Below are 22145 nucleotides of genomic sequence, written 5' to 3'. Positions count from 1 at the left end.
GCCAGAGGAAAGAACCACTTACGTCAGCGGGGGGCAGAGTTGTTAAGACCAACAATAATAATAAGACCGCGAAAGATCGCCATTTTTAAGCGACGAGAAGCAGCAGCTGTACAAATGCGAAGTCATCCATTATTATTATTGTCGTTGTTGTTGCTGCTGCTGCTTCTTCCGTGTTGTTTTTGCTTCAATATTCGCGCCAAGGTTTATGCAAACATAGCAACATAACTGACGTATACAGCGACGTAATGACGTGTCTTCCCTTAGCACTGCAAGCTATGGAAAAGCAAACTGGTTCCCAGCTGGCTCGCAAGTTGAACGAGTTGTGAACCAGCACCAGCACTGGCCCCGAACCAGCCCTGGAACTGATTTGGTGGAAAAGGGGTAACACTGCATTTAACCCATCTGAAGCAGTGAACACACACATGAGCAATGAGCACATACCCAGAGCAGTGGGCAGCCATGCTAACAGCGCCCGGGGAGCAGTTGGGAGTTAGGTGCCTGTGGGGGAAACCAGAGCACCTGGAGGAAACCGACGCAGACAATATGCAAACTCCACACAGAAAAGCCCTTGCCGGCTGCTGGGCTCGAACCCAGAACCTTCTTGCTGTGAGGCGACCGTGCCACCCACTGCACTAGCTTGTTAGGAAAACCTGCATACTTTCACACTAGATAGTGTGTCAAATGCCTAATAAAACATCTCATCTCATTATCTCATCTCATCTGTAGCCGCTTTATCCTGTTCTACAGGGTCGCAGGCAAGCTGGAGCCTATCCCAGCTGACTACGGGCGAAAGGCGGGGTACACCCTGGACAAGTCGCCAAGTCATCACAGGGCTGACACATAGACACAGACAACCATTCACACTCACATTCACACCTGTGGTCACCAGTTTAGAGTCACCAGTTAACCTAACCTGCATGTCTTTGGACTGTGGGGGGGGAAACCGGAGCACCCGGAGGAAACTCACGCGGACAACATGCAAACTCCGCACAGAAAGGCCCTTGCCGGCCACGGGGCTCGAACCCGGACCTTCTTGCTGTGAGGCGACAGTGCTAACCACTACACCACCGTGTCGCCCCTTCCAAAACATTAACTTTATTTAATACATTCTTGACTTCAGGAAAACCCAACCCAGCCATGCTGCACTTCTCATCAACAGCACGGCCGTGGAGGTGGTCAATAGCACCAAGTTCCTGGGGGTGCACATCACATACAACTTCACCTGGTCTGTGAACACTGCGTCACTGGTCAAGAAGGTGCAGCAACGTCTGCACTTCCTGCGTAGGACAAGGAGAGGCCACCTGCCCCCGCCCATCCTCACGACATTCTACAGAAGCACCATAGAGAGCGTTCTAACCAGCTGCATCTCTGTGTGGTGTGGAGGCTGCAGTGCTTCTGACTGGGAGAATGTGAGGAGAGTGGTGAGGACAGCGGAGAAAATCATTGGGACTTCTCTTCCCTCCATTCAGGACATTGCACCAAGGCGTTGGATGTCTCGAGCCAGAAACATCATCAGTGACCCCTCACACCCTCACTATAGACTGTTCTCCCCTCTGGCCTCTGGAAAGAGGTGCAGGACCACCAGGTTCTGTCACAGCTTTTTCCCCAGGTCACCAGACTGCTGAACTCCAAACCCAAACTCTAAACTTCTGTTTATAACTTGAACATTCCTAATTCAACAGGTCACTTTATACCAGGGGTTCCCAAACTTTTCCATGCCAAGGCCCCCCAAACAGCATTAGCTTCTGGCCGGGGACCCCCTTTGCAAACCCACAGACAGTGCTACAATATATGTAAAGAAACATCAACTTTTAGAATGTTTTCTCTTACTTTTATTCAATATTCAATAATTGTTACATTTGTTTAGCATAAGAATATTATTAACTAACATGTTTTCAACACAAATATTTTCGCACTGAACAATAAACTTTTCAACAAACTGTTGATAAGAACAGTACAAAAGAAATCAAACCACTCTCAATTGTGTGTGTGTGTGTGTGTGTGTCTGGGAGTGACAGACGGTTTACACTAGTGGGAGGGATGGGCTTGGTGGCTCCTACATGGTTTGTCAACCCTGGGCTTAATCTCCGTCAGTGCCATACACATGTCATTGTCCACATGTAGACGTGCTCTATGTTTGGTTTTGAATACCTTCAAAGTTGAAAAGCCAGACTCACACAAGTAGGTTGTTGTAAAAGGGAGAAGGCATTTCAATGCCCTGTCAGCCAAGCTGGGATCGTCCTTTCTTACATGTAGCCAGTAGTTAGACAGGGGAAGAGCCTCAAAGTCCATTTTTAAATCCCCTGAGTTTGTCATCTCAATCAGCTCCTCCTGTGACTTTAAGTCCAGACTAGAACCGACACCGGGGGCAAAGGGGTTCCTAACCCAGTTTAAATGTGTGTTTTCAAGGTCAGGGAAATGGTCTTTGAAATATCCTTGGAGGTGCTCCAGGTGGGACTGGATCAATGGAGAGACGGAGCCCAAATCATCACATGACAGCAGCTCCTGGTGAAGTAGTGGGAACATTTCTGTAACTCCCTCCTGGAGCTTGTTTGAGCACAGCATGATCTTTTTGGAAAAAGCACGCACTTTGTCTTGCACCTGGAGTATGTATGTATCATGTCCTTGCATGCTTTCAGTACATTTAGATGCTGGAAAATGTCTGACATGTATGCAAGTTTGCGGATCCAGGTTGCATCGGTGAACTGATCTGCCAGCTGATGCTTTTCAGATGAGAGGAACTCTGCAACCTCCCTCCGCAGCTCATAGACACGGTTCAAAACTGCGCCCCGTGACAGCCAGCGCACGTTCGAGTGAAGCAGCAGCCCCTCAAAACGAGCGCCCATCTCATTACAAAGCAGGGTAAACAGTCTGTGTTTCATGGGACGGGCTTTAATCAAATTCACTACTTGTATAACCTCCTGTAGTACCTGATTCAACTCGTTATCCATCCTTTTTGTGACCAGTGCCTCGCGATGGAGCATGCAGTGTGTGGCCACTACATGCGGGGCCTTCTGCTTAATGAGAGCGGTCACCTTCCCGGTCATCGCCGCGGCTCTGTCCGAACACACCCCCACACAACGGGTCCAGTCCAATCCGTTAGACTCGATATAATCGTCCAAAACTTGAAAAATGTCTTTCCCAGTAGTTCTTCTTTCAGGTGCTTTACAAAATAGTATTTCCTCCACAATACACTAGCTTGAGGAGCAAAGCAGCTTGATAAATGGCGCAAACCGCAACGTCACAGGCAATCGGAGAGATGAGCATGGCAAACAACATTTCGATATGATGTCTTATTATTAATAATTATATCTTATAATCAGGGTGCGATTTGTCAAAAAACCAGAAGGGGGGATGTTTTTTTTTTTAAATCATGAAACGTCACAAAATTAAGGTAACAATAGGCTAACAGCTCAATAACATCCCATCTCATTATCTCTAGCCGCTTTATCCTGTTCTACAGGGTCACAGGCAAGCTGGAGCCTATCCCAGCTGACTACGGGCGAAAGGCGGGGTACACCCTGGACAAGTCGCCAGGTCATCACAGGGCTGACACATAGACACAGACAACCATTCACACTCACATTCACACCTACGCTCAATTTAGAGTCACCAGTTAACCTAACCTGCATGTCTTTGGACTGTGGGGGAAACCGGAGCACCCGGAGGAAACCCACGCGGACACGGGGAGAACATGCAAACTCCGCACAGAAAGGCCCTCGCCGGCCACGGGGCTCGAACCCGGACCTTCTTGCTGTGAGGCGACAGCGCTAACCACTACACCACCGTGCCACCCTCAATAACATCCGATGATATCAAATGAATAACACTAAATGAAAACGAACACTAAACCAGAGATAGTAAATTCATCTTCCTATCTCTCTGACTAAATACACGAACACTAACACACAACAAAGTTCGCATTGCTTGTCGCGTTGCTGTGATGTTTCTCTCCCTCCGGATTAAATGGACAGTGACTCGAAAATCACTGAAATACATGAATACTAAATGAACAGTTTGCTCTGATGGCGCAGTTCATGTGGCCTTTTCTGCTTTCCCGTCGGTGCGCTATCCGCCGCGTTTCGCCCTTCTTTAATCCACATTTCTGCGAATTTCTCAGCAGGGAAGGAACGCACGTCTGGCCCATTGACAGCGAGGAAAAGAAGGCTGTCAGTGTGGATACATTCATTCTGTTGCGCTCATCAGTAAGGATGTGATTCATGGCGCTAAATCCACGTTCACACTCTGGTTATCTACAATGTATCGATTTGCTGGGGATGTTCGTAGGGTTGCCAACTTTCTCATATCCAAATGAGGGACACTTTGTTCCAGGTGAGGACAAGTACCGGTACAGGCCCTGTACACACACCCCAGCGCCCCAAAATATACTAAGTAACTTTAAAAACGCACAATGGAATTCAACACGATATCACTTTAGATCCATGCATATATTTGAAATTTATGATATTGTATGTAATGCACACACATCTTGAAACACTGATAAAGGACATTTATTGTCTCATCTCATCTCATTATCTGTAGCCGCTTTATCCTGTTCTACAGGGTCACAGGCAAGCTGGAGCCTATCCCAGCTGACTATGGGCGAAAGGCGGGGTACACCCTGGACAAGTCGCCAGGTCATCACAGGGCTGACACATAGACACAGACAACCATTCACACTCACATTCACACCTACGCTCAATTTAGAGTCACCAGTTAACCTAACCTGCATGTCTTTGGACTGTGGGGGAAACCGGAGAACCCGGAGGAAACCCACGCGGACACGGGGAGAACATGCAAACTCCACACAGAAAGGCCCTCGCCGGCCACGGGGCTCGAACCCGGACCTTCTTGCTGTGAGGCGACAGCGCTAACCACTACACCACCGTGCCGCCCACATTTATTGTCAAACTCAAGAATTAATTCACAATAAAAAAATTCAAAGTGACAGTTGGTCCATGTTCGGACCGTCATGCTGGAGATTCTGGGTCTGTGTCGTCCAGGGGTCTCAGCAGCAGTGACTGAGGGTGTCAGGAATCTGTCACGGGAGGTGAGCTAGCCTGATGTGCTGATCCTGAACTGGCGTCGTGACTCGAGGCTGACCAGGGCGTGGACGATCCCTGGTGCTCCCTGTCTGTCTGTAACGCTGACTCAAACGGGAAATGGTCGAATGATGAACACCGAAGTGCCGGGCGACCTCTGTCTGTGTACTTCCGGCACGCAACATCCCGATGGCCTGTTCATGTTGATTTTGGCTTAGGCGTGGCATCTTCAATAATGACAATTTTCCCATCATTTCCCCCGGGTATTTATAGGCAAGATTGTGTGTGTACAGTGTATGCAAAATTTGTTTGAAAATTAAAGCCTGTCCATGTCATTGACTACCCGAGTCATATTGTACGTTATTGAGTACAACTCCCTTAAATTCTGATTTGAGCACAGATTTGGAACTTATTCGGGCGGAACGAAGTTATTTTTCCATTGTGATATATTTCTTTTCTTCTTGAGATAAACTCAGCACGAATTCAGCAAGTTTTATCAATTTTTAAAGTTACTTAGTGTAGTTACAGTACCGAATCGCCTTTAGGTGAGGGTTTCAAATGTAGGCCACTACAAATTCATTTCTAAAATAGAGCTTTTAAAAATTAATAGACCAATTAATGGATATTTTTAAGTAACTTAATGCAAAATAACAAACAATTTTAATATCATTGTCTCATTTTTCTCTTTTAAACTTTGGCCAAATAATTCATCAGGCCATATTTATGAAGGCAATGTCATAAACTGAAAAATGATTTGCTGTAGCTGTAAAACCCTGATATTTGCTTAATTGTCCATTTGAAAACCCTAAGAACCTTCTGCAATGCTTCATAGCAGAAGAAAAAGAAGAGAGAAAGACATCACAAAGGCAGGAGTGAGGCAGAAAAGCTCCCCTACTATAGGCTGAGGTCTATCCTGTTTCGGAAGGGTTTTTTAAGCTATCTGCTATCCTTATCGAACAGTTAGGCTGTATCCACTGGCTGCACCATGTGCTCTAGTTTAAAGGGATAGTTCGGGATTTTTGACATGAATCTGTATGGCATCCCCATCAATAGTGTCGTGCAAACACACTGACTTACCCCTGACAGCATCCTGTGAGTCCAGTTCTTGTCCAGTTTTGGTCCAGACGAAAGTAGTCCGGCAAGTTTGTTGGGGTCACGAAAGTAAAACGTTTTTCGTCTCAAAACAGTATGTGTTCAAAAGAGTGATATATTTGCATCACAAAACCGTTGCCAAATAAAAAGTCAGACCTCGAAATCGCTTGGCACTATTTTCTCTCCCTTCTTATCACTGCGCGCTGCCGCCAGGTGACCGCCACGGCTGTTTCATTCATTGTTTACTAGTGATGGGAATTTCGGCTCTTTTGGCTCTTCTTACTATAAGGAGCCGGCTCTTTCGGAAGATTTTTTATAATTATTTCTCATGACTTGTACATTCACATCGAGTACACATATCAACGCAAATTAACACGAAGGGATTTACTAGACCAATTTATATCTGGAACTATTTTCAGCCACAGCACAGGCAAAGCACCGCTGCAGGCGCAAAGACACCGCGCAGCGCCTGAAAATGGGTGCGCAGCGCCTGAAAACCTGTTTTCAGGCACTGCGCGGTGTCTTTGCGCCTGCAGCGGTGCTTTGCCTGTGCTGTGGCTGAAAATAGTTCCAGATATAAATTGGTCTAGTAAATTGGTCTAGTAAAAAAAAAAATTTCGCAATTTTTTTGTTATCGTCCCTCCAACTTTCTGAGGCCCCCCTAGCGCCCCCTGGCGGCCCCCACTTTGAAAACCACTGCTTTATACTATTGCACTTTATAATATTTTTGCTGCTGCATAATTTAATTTAATACACTTCATATTTAATTCTGTGCTGAGCCAAAGTGCAACGAAATTTCGTTCAGTGTACACTTGTTGTATACTGAATGACAATAAAGGTTGCCTAAGTCTAATAAGTAAACACCATACTTCCACACTGAATATGCTGAAAATGTCTACACTATGTAAAATTAGTGCACTACCTAATGGGTAAATAGAATACAGTACTCCCATAGTAGAGAATGTGGCAAAATAGTGCACTGTGTAATGGTCAAACTGCACACTTCTACACTAGACAATATACAGTGGTGCTTGAAAGTTTGTGAACCCTTTAGAATTTTCTATTTTTCTGCATAAATATGACCTAAAACATCATCAGATTTTCACACAAGTCCTAAAAGTAGATAAAGAGAACCCAGTTAAACAAATGAGACAAAAATATTATACTTGGTCATTTATTTATTCAGGAAAATGATCCAATATTACATATCTGTGAGTGGCAAAAGTATGTGAACCTTTGCTTTCAGTATCTGGTGTGACCCCCTTGTGCAGCAATAACTGCAACTAAACGTTTGCGGTAACTGTTGATCAGTCCTGCACACTGGCTTGGAGGAATTTTAGCCCATTCCTCCATACAGAGCAGCTTCAACTCTGGGATGTTGGTGGATTTCCTCACATGAACTGCTCGCTTCAGGTCCTTCCACAACATTTCGATTGGATTAAGGTCAGGACTTTGACTTGGCCATTCCAAAACATTCACTTTATTCTTCTTTAACCATTCTTTGGTAGAACGACTTGTGTGCTTAGGGTCGTTGTCTTGCTGCATGACCCACCTTCTCTTGAGATTCAGTTCATGGACAGATGTCCTGACACTTTCTTTTACAATTCGCTGGTATAATTCAGAATTCATTGTTCCATCAATGATGGCAAGCCGTCCTGGCCCAGATGCAGCAAAACAGGCCCAAACCATGATACTACCACCACCATGTTTCACAGATGGGATGAGGTTCTTATGTTGGAGTGCAGTGTTTTCCTTTCTCCAAACATAACGCTTCTCATTTAAACCAAAAAGTTCTATTTTGGTCTCATCCATCCACAAAACATTTTTTCAATAGTCTTCTGGCTTGTCCACGTGATCTTTAGCAAACTGCAGACGAGCAGCAATGTTCTTTTTGGAGAGCAGTGGCTTTCTCCTTGCAACCCTGCCATGCACACCATTGTTGTTCAGTGTTCTCCTGATGGTAGACTCATGAACATTAACATTAGCCAATGTGAGAGAGGCCTTCAGTTGCTTAGAAGTTACCCTGGGGTCCTTTGTGACCTCGCCGACTATTACACGCCTTGTTCTTGGAGTGATCTTTGTTGGTCGACCACTCCTGGGGGGGTAACAATGGTCTTGAATTTCCTTCATTTGTACACAATCTGTCTGACTGTGGATTGGTGGAGTCCAAACTCTTTAGAGATGGTTTTGTAACCTTTTCTAGCCTGATAAGCATCAACAACGCTTTTTCTGAGGTCCTCAGAAATCTCCTTTGTTCATGCCATGATACACTTCTACAAACATGTGTTGTGAAGATCAGACTTTGATAGATCCCCGTTCTTTAAATAAAATGGTGCCCACTCACACCTGATTGTCATCCCATTGATTGAAAACACCTGACTCTAATTTCACCTTCAAATTAACTGCTAATCCTAGAGGTTCACATACTTTTGCCATTCACAGATATGTAATATTGGATCATTTTCCTGAATAAATAAATGACCAAGTATAATATTTTTGTCTCATTTGTTTAACTGGGTTCTCTTTATCTACTTTTAGAACTTGTGTGAAAATCTGATGATGTTTTAGATCATATTTATGCAGAAAAATAGAAAATTCTAAAGGGTTCATAAACTTTCAAGCCCCACTGTACCAAACTCGCAAAATATTGCACTAGATGGTGAGCAAACTACATACTTCCACCCTTGATAGATAGTGCACTACCTAATGGGTAAATAGCACACTTCTGCACTAGATAGTGTGTGAAAATAGTGCTGTTGATCATAGAGATGGTGTTTGCTTGGTTAGTTAACATCACTGTTCAGAAATGCAACATTATAGATGTGTAAACTGTGAGGGAAATTTAGTGGATGAACATTCTTATTCTCTGTATTTCTGTATGTTGAGCTCAAGTGACTTAGTGTACTGAGAAAAGATGTTTTTCCAATGCTGTAATTGCCTTTCTGTGGCCTTGGCTGGTGATAAGCAGGGTGCCTGAGTTCTCCATAACTACGCATCCGTTTGCACATACCAGAGCACGCCAGGTGCACGCTTTAACAAAGCTTCATAGAAAATCTTGAGCCAATCACGTGACGATGCAAACAGTAAGCGAATGCCTTTAGAGTATAATAGATAACAGCCACTAAAACACAACTCAGTGCGTGAACTCTCGGCATCATCAGAAGTGGTGTCTTCTTCTATTCTTCTCTTTCCTTTCCTATTTTATATATCTGTTATATGATCTACTATAATAAATAACTGAAAAGACAACTGCTAAGCGTTATGAAGTGTTTATTAGAAATTTCCATTACAATTTGGCGTCCCCTGGGTGGGCCCTATGAGTCTGATCCTCGGACGACAGAACACTCCCAAGGTTACGGTGCGGAGCTGAGAACTCTGACGAGAGACCAGGCCATCAGGGCTCACCGAACCAGTAAGTGATAACTTTGCATTCTTGTGTAAAGAAATTAGTGGAAACAGTATTTAAAGAATGATATAAGAAATGGACAGAGATTTGTCCTAGTATTTAAAGAATGATATAAGAGATGGACAGAGATTGTCCCAGTGAAGGAAGACTGATATAAGAGATGGACAGAGATTGTCCCAGTCAAGGAAGACTGATATAAGAGACGGATAGAAGTTTGTCCGAGCCCAGGTGGACTGCTAAGCTGTGGTACCATCAATATGTTTGCCGAAACGGATAAAACACAATTTTGAGACAATAAACCGCGAGTAGTTTATTGGGTTGTGTAAGAGAATTATCCACCTAAGTGACGACTAGGTAACGGCTCACCTACTTGAGAGAGGGAAGTATGGGTGCGTGTCTCAACAGACTCATGTTCAGCGATTCGTAACTGGGAAAGAATTGAATCTTGCTCCCTTTGTTCTGTGTGAACAACTGGCCCGTCGGAGGAATGGGATAGAGACAGGGGTTAAATTGGGATTGGTTATGTGGGGGGGGCTCTGCCTCGTACCCGCCCCTGCCGCCGCTGCCCCAATATACTTTTTGGAAAATAACCCTCTAATTTGATAACCATATCATATTGCACAGAGATATACACCTTATCTGTGTGTTGTAGGCCTATGTGTGTCTTGTAGTGCCCCCCTACACATTATGGCAGTTTGAATGTAGATTGGTTGGCCAATGTAACAGATTGTACAGGTTGTTGTACATTGGTTTGAAGGAAATGATTAGTGGGGGGTCTGGGGGTCCTCCCCCAGAAGTTTTTTATTATCATACATGTTATTTGCTGAATTCTGGTGCATTTTAATAAGTTGTTAGCTGACTTTACAGAGGTAGGTTGAGCAATATCATGTTAAATCTTGTCACATGCCTACAGGTGAAAAATGTGAAGGAGAAATGTTCAGTGAGAAAATTTGAAGGCTTGCACAATCTTAAACCAAAACAGTTGATTTATTTTGGAGGATAAATGTTAAATATGCCAAAACACTGTCAGTCAAATTGTCAATCAAATATATTCATGCAGTGAATGCAACCAAATACAAACAACACTATAACATTGGAAGCATTTATTATTATTGTTATTATTATGTATTCAATTATTTATTTGGCATGTGGTGCTTTTTGTATTGTCTAGAACATACATAAGATGAGCATATTATAGCAGCAAAATAGAAGCACAATCATTTGAATGCAGCAAAACTTTTGCTGCATTCAAATGATTGTGCTTCTATTTTAAAAGGGGAAACGGTGTACGGAGAAAATTATAAACAAGTCACAACGCTGAAACACAAGCCCAAAAACCCGCAAACCACGACTTCTGATTTTTTTTTAAAGCGAGCTCACAAAAAAAGAAACCCCAAAGTCGCTTATAAAAAGCGGAATTGGCAACCCACGCAGTGTTCCAGAAACCAGAATCTCTGATCGCAAGTTCTGTTCTAAATAGCTTTGACAGGTCGTCTTGTTATCAGGAAAACTATGATCTATCTCATAAAAGTCATGGGTTTATTGATTAATAAAACGATATTTAATTATTCAGAACTGAAAATCGTGAAAAGGGTTTGTTGCTTTTGATGTGTGCGTGATCATATGCCATCCGCTCCGAGCTTATGTGCCGGGGCTCAGCCCCGGACAGCCCCGGCCCAATTTAACCTCTGGATAGAGAGGTTCGATTACGAAGTCGCAAAGACACACTGGTGTGCACGCAAAATATTGATGAATTACAGATTTTGCCTACTGCTTGCACACCATTTGCAAAACTCGGCTCATAGAGTCAAAACTCTACACACAAGCCAATTATACTCAACACTTGGAAATGAACCCTTCACATTTATGCCATAATGACACTCTGCTATCAAAACCTAAACTATACAAAAAAAACCTAACAATCCTTTGTCGAAATGTAACTCTGATGACAAAACACACAAACTTGCACCAAATGATAAGACAGTTCAGCTCAACTGTAACACACTAGTCTACTTTACATAAAACAATCCACTCTTTCAGTTTCTGTGTTTTATTCAGCTCCACAAAGCAGATAAGGCACATAACAACCCCAAAACAGAAATATTCAATGATGTAGACTCAAAAAGCCTTCAGTACATAAACTACTGTAAAACAAAGTAAAAATAAAAACCAAATGAAACAATAGTAGGCCCACTACACAGAAGCACTTCAAAAAACAAAACAACAACAACAACAACAACTTTACAAAAGCACTTCAAAAAAACAATTATGGGGCCTGCATTTTACAGTACGTAAATAAAACAATTATGGCGCCTGCCTTCTGTTTGGGTCTGGCCACATGACCTCATCTACATCGCAGGCAATATCCTCCCTTGCCAAGCATCAGGGGAAGTAGGCTCTGGAGTGCCTTATCCATGCCTGTATTGCCTGGACATCAATGTCTCCACAGGCCTGGTTCATTGCCTGAAGAAGAGGCACACGGGCATGTGGCTGATGGTCATACACACGCCATCTCCAGGCAGAGAAAAACTCTTCTATTGGGTTTAGAAATGGCGAGTAAGGGGGCAAGTACATTACATCAAATAGGTTGTGGTTGTCGAACCAGTCACGGACCAGAGCAGCCCGGTGGAAGCTTACATTATCCCAGATAACAACAAACCTGGTCTGGTCTGGTCTGTCCTGCACAACAGTGAAATGAAGTGCATCTAAGAATGCAATGATGTTTTGGGCGTTGTATGCACCTATTTTACAGTGGTGGTGAAGTAACCCCCTAAGACTTATGGCAGCACACAATGTGATGTTTCCACCACGCTGCCCAGGGCCGTGCACAATTGCCCTTTGCCCAATGATATTGCGCCCCCGATGTCTGTTCTTTGACAGGTTGAACCCGGCCTCATCAATGAAAATAAATTCATGTATTTGGTCAGCTCCATCCATGTCCAGGACTCTCTATAAGAATAGATACATACATACATAATTACGTAATACAGTCATACATAATACTAATTTTACGTAATTACAGTATGAATAGCATATACTCAAAGTGCACAACTACACTACAACATGTGTGGAACCATCCCACCCCACCCAACAGTCCACCACTTTATGAATATACCTACTGCACAGCTCCAATTTCTGCTGTCAGTGGACTGACCCCAATTCTGTATTACTGTACATTATACTGTAACTGTAAAAGACAACAATACATACCTGAACATATGTACGGTGAAGTTCCTTAACCCGGTCCTCATTTCTTTCAAATGGGACTTGGTACAGCTGCTTCATTGTGACACTGTGCTTCTCCAAGATCCGGCGAAGAGTTGATATGCTGACCTGATTGACATTTTGAAATGTCCCTTGGTCAGCCAGAATTTCAGCTCTGAGCTGGTAGAGACGGATAGCATTGTTGGCTCGAACTATGTTTACTATTGACATCTCCTGTTGAAGGCTGAAGATGCGTCGACGCCCACCCCATTTGGTCTTCTGGCCATTCTATAGAAATATGCAGACAAGTTTCATGGATTGGATTACTCCTTTTCACTTTATATTCCTCATACTGTGTAATTCTGCACTGCACTGTACTTACTGTAACCTTACTTACTGTAACTGTATTGTACTGTACCGTACAACTGTAACATGTTACAAGAATACCACCTTTGCTCAAAAAGGAGAATCATCCACAGTGCAGTACAGTAGCTTACGTATATGTGATGTGGCTGTGTGGTACAGTATTACAGTACAATTCTACACAATACATTACTGTAGATGCTATTTGAGAAGAGAATCAAACACATACCTGTTTTCCAGCCGGAATGTCCTTATGACGGAGGCCACCGTGAAGCGGCTGAGGTTTGGGTGGACTCTAAGTCCAGCTTCCCTCATTGTCAAACCATGGTTTACCACATGGTCCACCAATGTTGCCCTAATGTTATCCGATATTACATTGCGTTGACCTCTTACTACACGTCCTCCTCTAAGTTGTCCTCGTCCTCGTCCTCCTCCTCCTCTCACTCTAACTCTGCCTCGGGCTCTCCCTCCATCCATGCTTGCAAAGTTCTCCAAAAGGCTTAAACTGGGGCTTTTTTGTTGCTGACTAATTGGTGTTCAATTTTGAAGGTATGGGTTTTCAGGTGTGAACCAATGTTTAACCAATCATCCAATGTGTTTTATGTTTTGGATATATGTGTTTTCCAAATGGTATGATGAGACATTTTTTAACTGAGTGTCTTATGAATGAAAAAGTGTGCAGTGAACATTTGCAAGTGTGTTGTATAAGGGACAAAGTGTGTTGCTGAATTGCTACAACAGTGTTAGGCAGAACTTTTGTTTAAGGTATGGCACATTTTGTTTACAGTATAGCAACAAGAACTTCAAGTTATGCTACTTTGGTTTAAGCACTGGGCTTTAGTGTCTAAGCAACAGGCAAAAACTGTAACAGAGTACTGTCCTCCTCCAAATTCTGAAACAGAGAAACAGATTTTGTACACCTGCGTGAGTTGTCTTTGAGGTTGTTGTGCTAAATGATACCTACTTTAGTTTAAGGCAAATGTTAGATAAATTGTTTACTAATAAGAACACACCTAAAGGATTATTGTGTCGCATTTTTGGACATAGTCCAACTTGCTCTTCTTGTGATCCTGAAAAAAAACTCAGCCATTGTTGTCATAACCTATTGATATAACAGTGTATAATGAGGAACAGAAATGGTAAGTTAGGGAAAGGAAAGGAAGAAGCAAGTAAGCCTGAAGCTACATGTGCTATAATAAGAATTGGATGTTTGTATGACAGCCCAAACATCCAGTTTATGAAAACCTCATATGGCGAGGATTATTTGGCACAGTTTGACATATGGGTAAAGGACTTACAGTAGGATTCCCTGAGAAGGGCAGTTTTAGTCCCAGGCAGATAGGACAGTTAGAAGAAAAGTTGAAACAGAAGGGAAAAGAAGAGTCTGCAGATAATGTTAAGTTTTTAGGGGACTGGAGGGCGTTTTTTGCATGGAAAGAAGAAACACTTAAGAGAGAGTACAAAAGAGAGAAACGACAGGCAGGGCTCTCACCCTCTTCTCAGCGTTTGAAATTTCAGATGGACCCTGACCTGGAGTCTGCCCCACCACCCCGACACACACTGCCTCCTCAGCAAGGCAGAGCATCACTCCCACAAGCGCTTCACCCACAGAGAAGGGGGAGAAGTCAAGACAAAGGAAAAAAAACTGAGCCTCTGGAATCTCTCCCAGCCTACCAGCCGCCTCTAGCATCAGCGCCTCTCAGCGCTTCTCCATCACACACGAGATCTGGTCTTGCATATGGCGATGGAAAAGACACCCTCCTGGACCTGACCATGTGCTCACCAGTGGGTCCACAAGACCGTAACCTAAAGTCTGAAGTCCTTCATCTTCCAATGGTGGAAGTGGCTGGAGCTGACGGTGTGCTTTTAGTCCACAGACCCTGGACGACAGCTGACATGAAGGAAAGCATGGCTTCTCTTTCCAATGTGAGAGAGGTAGGAAAGAGATTTGGTAATGAACTGTTGATATTTTGCAGAGAATTCCGACCAACCACCCATGAACTTCGCCACCTAATCATGACCAAGATGGGTATAGATTGGAACAAAGTTTCCAAAGAGTGGCCGGAAGCTGACCAGCGAGCGACTACACCAGACTGAAGCGCGGCTGGCAATGGTGAGTATAGAGATACCATCACTGCTCTCTGTGCTTGTCTGGACAGTGCTTTTCCCTTGAACGTAGACATGACTAAGATCAGTATGTGTAAGCAAGAAGATGGTGAAGTGGTGTCAGCGTTTCTCGCCCGTCTTACCGCCGTGCATGAGAAACACAGTGGCCTGACCAGACCCGTGATCCTGGCTGGAGTGGAAGACACTCCTGAGGTCTGGGAAGCGCACCTGTGGAACAGCTTCATGAACGGTATGAATCCAGCAGTGGCCAAGTTAGTAAAGCAGCTCTGTCTCCTGTGGGAAACTGCCAGTCTCACCAAGATCGAGTAATACGCTGTGCATGCAGAAAGTCTGATGAAAGAGAAGGAGAAGACAAAGTCGGCACAAAGAGACCAAGACCTACACGCCGCCACTCTCACTCTTTTCCAGACTGTTCAGCCTGGACAAAGAGGAAGAGGAAGAGGTCGAGGTAGGGGCTGAGACAGGACGACCTGGAGTGACTTGTCCTGGATAAAAGGCGCAACCTGCTACAACTGCAATCAGAAGGGACACATTGCTCGAAATTGTCTCCACAGTAGCAGCCAGAGGCCCTGTGAGGAGTACAGCAAAGCAGACTGATGGGTGGACTCCAGGAATGGGCCCCGCACAGGAAACAGGGGAGGTAATACACACACACCTGATGATACACATACACATAGACAGGAGCATTCCCATAACGTTAAACACATTAGTAGCAGCACCTGCATGCAACAGCAAGACTACACAGAAATGCCCGATACACCAGTCCAAATAGATACACCTGAAGTTGCATTAAGTTTGTTAAAATACACAACTACTCCCTTCTCTAAACTCCCTTGTATGCCCCTCACTGTATGTGGGCATGTGTTAACCTTTTTAGTAGATTCTGGAGCAGGACATTCAGCGATACAACATGGGGTACTTCCAGTAGACCCACCGCTCAGCTCAAATTCTATTCAGACGATGGGCATCTCAGGACGACCTGTAACCGAAACTTTCTCAGTCAACCTCCCATGTAAAAGCGAGGGAGGAATAGTTACGTCCCACTCATTCCTCATCTCACATACATGTCCAGTAAATTTGTTAGCATGTGATTTAATGTGCAAATTAGGAGTAAATCTCACGTCCACTCCAGATGGACTAACTATTGAAGTAAGTGAAATGTGCGGTGTGCAGTATGGGTTTGGAAGCCCTCTATATGTGTATGTCTGGCGGCTCTGCTCAGATCAACTCACACAAACTCCAAAACACCTTGTACAGCTCGCACACTTGAACACCTCATCAGTTTACACAGATTATATGAAAGAGAAAGATTTGCATTGTGCAGCACATGTTCACCAAGGGCAAGATGTGGAGTTTGAAAAGACTTGGTTTGCAGACCCCTACACGTGAAAGGTTGACCCTCAAAACTACATATTGGTCTAAAGATTATTGCACTGTGCAGGTCCATTTTACTCATTGTCCGAACAATTGCATCAGTGTTCATTGCAGTGTTCTCAAACATGTTATACGCGGCCTCGTGTCAGAGGACTCTGAGGTCAACTGCTGCCAACATGATTTCTTAGACATCATTAATTCTATATCCCATGTCTCATTAGCAAAGCCACGAGCTGCCCATTGGAAAGACGTGGGGAGTGGGTCAAGAAGTGCGCAGCCAATGGCAATGAATGGTCCCAAACAGAGGACCCTAGTGTGTTGTTTTGCCAAAAGCTTGGGGTCTACAAACAAAGTCATGCTATGTGTGTGCATGTTAAGCGCAGTGTAATATTAGCCACTGATGACCGGGATCCTGGGGACTCCGGCCATAGTGGCCTGTTTGTCTCTGTTTCCACAGGCATAACTCCAGCAGAGGTGCACCCCAAATTGGCGGGAGTTCCAAATTACATTTGGGCGAAGGGTAAACATGATGTAGGCCTAATAAAGAATGCTGAACCAGTGGTGATCACCCCCAAATCAGATTTCAGGCCTAAACAGATCCAATACCCACTCAAACCAGAAGCAATCGCAGGTATAAGACCGGTCTTTGATTTGTTGCTGAAGGCAGATGTAATTGTCCCTTGCCAGGACTCTCCAGTGCGCACTCCTATTTTTCCAGTTAAGAAGGCAAGAAAACCGTCCCAGCCCGATGAGTGGAGGTTTGTCTAAGATCTGCAAGCAGTCAATGCTGCGGTTGTTCCGCGCACACCTGATGTCCCTAACCCATACACTATTTTGGGCCAGGTGCCCGCTGACAGTAAGTGGTTTTCAGTGGTGGACCTAGCAAATGCGTTCTTTTCTATTCCTCTACATAAAGACAGCCAGTATTGGTTTGCCTTTATGTATGATGGTCGTCCATACACTTTCACTCGTTTGTGCCAGGGTTACTGTGAGTCCCCAACCATATACAACCAGTGCCTCAGAGACAGCCTCACTTCGTTAACTTTGTCACCAAGATCAGCTTTGCTGCAGTATGTTGACGATTTAATGATTTGTGCCCCAACTAAAGCTCAATGTGAAGATGACACCGTAACGCTACTGCGACACCTTGCTAAGGAAGGTTATAAGGCTAGCCTCACAAAATTACAGTTTGCAAAACAGAAGGTGCATTTCTTGGGGCATGATATCACAGGGGAGGGAAAAACGCTGTCTGCGGACAGAGTCTCAGCTATTCAGAAAATTCCCAAGCCGATCACTGTGAAACAAGTTTTGTCATTTTTCGGTATGTGTTCCTATTGCAGAGCATTCATTCCGAATTATTCCATCCTGGAAAGTCCAGTGAGAGAGCTCGTGCACGGTTCGTCCCTCACCGTTTCGTCACCTGTCGTATGGACACCAGAGGCTGAAGAAATATTCCTGGCCCTAAAAGGCGCCCTGCAGACCACACCCACTCTGGGACTGCCTGACCCCAATAAACCATTTTGTTGAAAGTGTAGATGAAAAGAAGGGTTTTTATGACCTCTGTTCTTTTGCAGAAACACAGGGATAGATTGAGACCTGTAGCTTACTTCTCCAGCAGGCTGGATCCTGTGGCGGCTGGACTTCCTGTTTGCCTGCGTGCAGTTGCTGCAGCTGAAAAGGTGGTAACTGCCTCCAGAAATATTGTGGGGTATTCTAACCTCACCCTTTTGGTCCCACATGCTGTCTCCCTGCTTCTGTTGGAGAAAAAGACGTCAAATTTGTCAGCACAGAGATGGCTGAAGTATAACACGGTCATACTTGATATGCCTAACATCATTGTGAAACGTTGTACTGTTCTGAATCCTGCCTCTCTTCTCCCTACAGAGGACGATGGAAAACCACATGACTGTGTTGCTCTCACTAACGATTTTTATTCCCCCAGGGCAGACTTAAAGAGCGACCCTTTGGAAAATTCAGACATGATCCTCTATGTGGATGGTTCAGCCTCCAGAGACTCAGAGACAGGAAAGAACAAAATAGGTTTTGCCGAAGTCTCAGATCACGAGGTCCTCAAGGCATCGTGTCTGCCCTTGAACCTGTCAGCGCAGGCCGCAGAGCTCTATGCCCTCATTGAGGCATGCAAACTGGCGGCAGGGCAATCTGTCAATATTTTTACGGACAGTAGGTATGCATTTGGTGTTGTGCCCGATTTTGGCACCATTTGGAAACACAGAAATTTTCTCACTAGCACAGGATCTCCCACTGCACATCATAAACTGGTCTCTGAGTTGTTGGATGCTATTCTACTCCCTAGAGCCATTGCTGTGTGTAAGTGTGCTGCCCATACTAACAATACTGATCTTGTGTCTCAAGGGAATGCCAGGGCGGACGCGGCAGCAAAGTGTGCAGCCTTAACTTCCAGTTCACCCTCTAACCTTGCTTTTCCTCAGGTTTCTACCCCCTGTTTACCGTACAGCTAGCGGACCTTCAGAGCACTGCCACTCAGGACGAGAGACGAGTCTGGAAACAGGCAGGCTGTATCTTTGCAAACTTGGTCTGGGTTTGTCCCTCGGGCCGTCCCTGTCTACCAAAATACATGTTCCCTTTCTATGCAAAATTGGCACATGGGCTCACCCATGTGTCAAAAGGGGGGATGGTAGCAGAAATAACAAAGAGATGGTTCACAAAGGGGTTTTCAAATTATGTTGCAAAATTTTGCAAGCAATGCTTGATATGTGCACAACATAATGCAGCTCAAGGTATCAGACTAACTCAAGCAGCACACCCAAGACCAGACAAACCATTTGATCACCTCTAAATGGACTTTACTGAACTGACACCTAGTGAAGGGAAAAGGTATTGCCTGGTAATAGTTGACATGTTTTCAAAATGGGTTGAAGTATTCCCCACAGCTAAACAAGACTCAGAGGCAGTAGTCAAAGCACTCCTGAGAGATATAATTCCTAGGTGGGGTATACCTAGCAAAAACTCAAGTGACAATGGAACACCCTTTGTTAATGCAGCCCTAAAGAAAATAGGAGCATTCCTAGAGATAGACCTGAAACAACATTGTGCCTACCATCCTGCCAGTGCGGGAGCAGTAGAGAGGGAAAATGGGTCCCTTAAAAATAAACTAAGCAAAGCTTGTGCAGAAACAGGGCTAGGATGGACAAAGGTCCTCCCTGTAGTACTCACACAAATGAGGATGCAAACTAGACCTAAACATGGGTTAAGCCCATTTTGAAATTCTGTTTGGACAAGTACCCAACATGGGGATAGGGCCAGTTCAAGGAACACTGCTGGACACCACACTGTGTGATGATGCAATGTTGAATTACTGTGCAACGTTGTCCTCTGCTTTGAAATTTATCCACAAACAGGTAAAAGAAGCACTTCCCAAACCCGCTGAGGGATCTACAACCAGGGGAATGGATAGTGGTGAAGGACTTCCGACGAACCAAGTGGAACAGGCCACAGTGGAATGGCCCATTCCAGGTCCTGCTCACGACCCCAACGGCAGTGAAGGTCACGGGCAGAGTGACGTGGATCCACACTAGCCACTGCAGGAGGGTTCCTGAACCGGCTGAGCAGGAGGAAAAGAAGGCCTAAGTGACCCAGACGCTGACTAAAGCTTGTGAGGAAGAAAGGCATCACTGCATGGAACAGTGTGAGTATCACATCAATCACGTACGCACCCTCAATAGGGAAGAGTATTTCAGTGTCTAGCCAATAGACAAGTCTTAGGGTTTCGAGTTTCCTCCAAGTCCCGGTGAGGTGGGACGAGGACTGATAGGGCGTGCCCGCCCTCTGAGCACCAATACACGTCAAGAAGGGCAAGGGTTAACTCGGTAACATCATTGAGGCACTGAACAAGATGCGCAAGGTTGCTGAACAATTACGAGCAGATGAACATGGAGGAGTTGAAGACAGCTGATAGTGATAGTTCAGTGGATGGAAGACTCTGATTCTATAGCCTGGGCCTGCCCATCCTAAGCGTGACGCAACATGAGGGCCTGTTCCGAGCTTAGTCTGGCCAGGCAGGCTATCTATAGCATTTCCAAGCTCCCGAAAAATCGGGAACCAATCAACTTTGAGCATCTCCAACGGCCCTGGGTAGAGGCGTGTTCAAGGCAGTGACATAGTAGAACTGCGACCGGAAGCCATAGACTGCGGCTTTGTCCTTCTTTCAAATAAGACACTACAATGCGAATATACACCCGCCACTCGCATGTTAACTTTACATGTTCGACAAAAGTAGTTTCTCTCCATTTCTGCTCGTGTTATTATCGTCCTCTTCCTCTTCAGCTCCTCCTTCTTCTTCCTGTTACTCAAGCAGTTTCCATCGCGTCACATACGTCAGAGGAAAGAGTGATGTGATTGGTTTAAACTTCGTCACAGCCTTTTCTGGCTTCGACCAGTAGCAAACTGAGGCATTTCAGGGAGGCGGGTCAACCACGGGCTCTGGGAAACGGTTTGGCTTAATAGCTTGGCCAGACCAAATGCTCGGAGAGCTTTGAAGTCGCGTTAGCCAGGCTACTGATTCTATCCACCATACTGGTCCTGGGCTTAGTGATTGTGATGCTATGTTTGCTCCCTGTTTTCTGTCAAAGTTGTATGTCTGTGTTTCAGAGGCAGCTGACAAATATTGGTTACCAGATGGTGAAAATAGACCCAGACGACTTGCCTGACTGGCCTCCAAAACCCACACAAAGACCACAACCTACCGTTCGATGACATCAGCACAGTTGACATGAAACTAGTCCTGACTTAAAACACTTTCATTATGATTGTTTCCTGTTCTATTATTCCTGATATATGTATATGGCTTGCTAGTATTTATTTAAGATGCCTATATGTCTTATAAAAAAACAGCCTTAGCATTATCCCTGTACACTCAATGACGTGTTAAGTCGAATCTCTCTGGGAACTCTTATCACTGAAACTGTGTACAGTTCTTTTCTTTTAGCAATTATCCTCCTATAGGATAAAAAGGGGGGAAATGTGAGGGAAATTTAGTGGATGAACATTCTTATTCTCTGTGTTTCTGTATGTTGAGCTCAAGTGACTTAATGTACTGAGAAAAGATGTTTTTCCAATGCTGTAATTGCCTTTCTGTGGCCTTGGCTGGTGATAAGCAGGGTGCCTGAGTTCTCCATAACTACGCATCTGCCTGCACATACCAGAGCACGCCAGGTGCACGCTTTAACAAAGCTTCATAGAAAATCTTGAGCCAATCATGTGAAGATGCAAGCAGTAAGCGAATGCCTTTAGAGTATAATAGATAACAGTCACTAAAACACAACTCAGAGTGCGCGTACTCTCGGCATCATCAGAAGTGGTGTTTTCTTCTATTCTTCTCTTTCCTTTCCTATTTTATATATCTGTTATATGATCTACTATAATAAATAACTGAAAAGACGACTGCTAAGCATTCTGAACTGTTTATTAGAAATTTCCATTACAAAACATAGTCACTTGTGAAATAATGACTCTCGTAGTTTTTCACCAGATGACTGATTTTACTGGCTTTGTTCTCC

General features: G+C 44.4%; 2 protein-coding genes across 2 annotated transcripts; one reads left to right on the top strand and one right to left on the bottom strand.

Moving 5' to 3' along the window:
- Positions 1–11761: 11761 nt before the first annotated feature.
- Positions 11762–13736, bottom strand: LOC132866659 (uncharacterized). The gene is made up of 2 exons (XM_060899444.1): positions 12751–13736; positions 11762–12489 (listed from the first exon to the last, which is right to left on the bottom strand). Exons 1-2 carry the CDS (start codon positions 12973–12975, stop codon positions 11923–11925), a joined length of 792 nt encoding a protein of 263 aa, XP_060755427.1. The 5' UTR covers positions 12976–13736; the 3' UTR covers positions 11762–11922.
- Positions 13737–17743: 4007 nt separating this feature from the next.
- LOC132866007 (uncharacterized) lies at positions 17744–22031 on the top strand. Its single transcript, XM_060898554.1, has 2 exons — positions 17744–20275; positions 21238–22031. The coding sequence occupies exon 1, from the start codon at positions 18144–18146 to the stop codon at positions 19086–19088; it is 945 nt and encodes a 314-aa protein (XP_060754537.1). The 5' UTR covers positions 17744–18143; the 3' UTR covers positions 19089–20275; positions 21238–22031.
- The last annotated feature ends 114 nt before the right edge of the window (positions 22032–22145 follow it).

The sequence above is a fragment of the Neoarius graeffei genome, chromosome 18 (assembly GCF_027579695.1).
Source record: "Neoarius graeffei isolate fNeoGra1 chromosome 18, fNeoGra1.pri, whole genome shotgun sequence".
Lineage (NCBI taxonomy): Eukaryota > Metazoa > Chordata > Actinopteri > Siluriformes > Ariidae > Neoarius > Neoarius graeffei.
The sequence above is the reverse complement of the archived record's forward strand: the minus strand, read 5'-3'. Positions and strand labels throughout refer to the sequence as shown.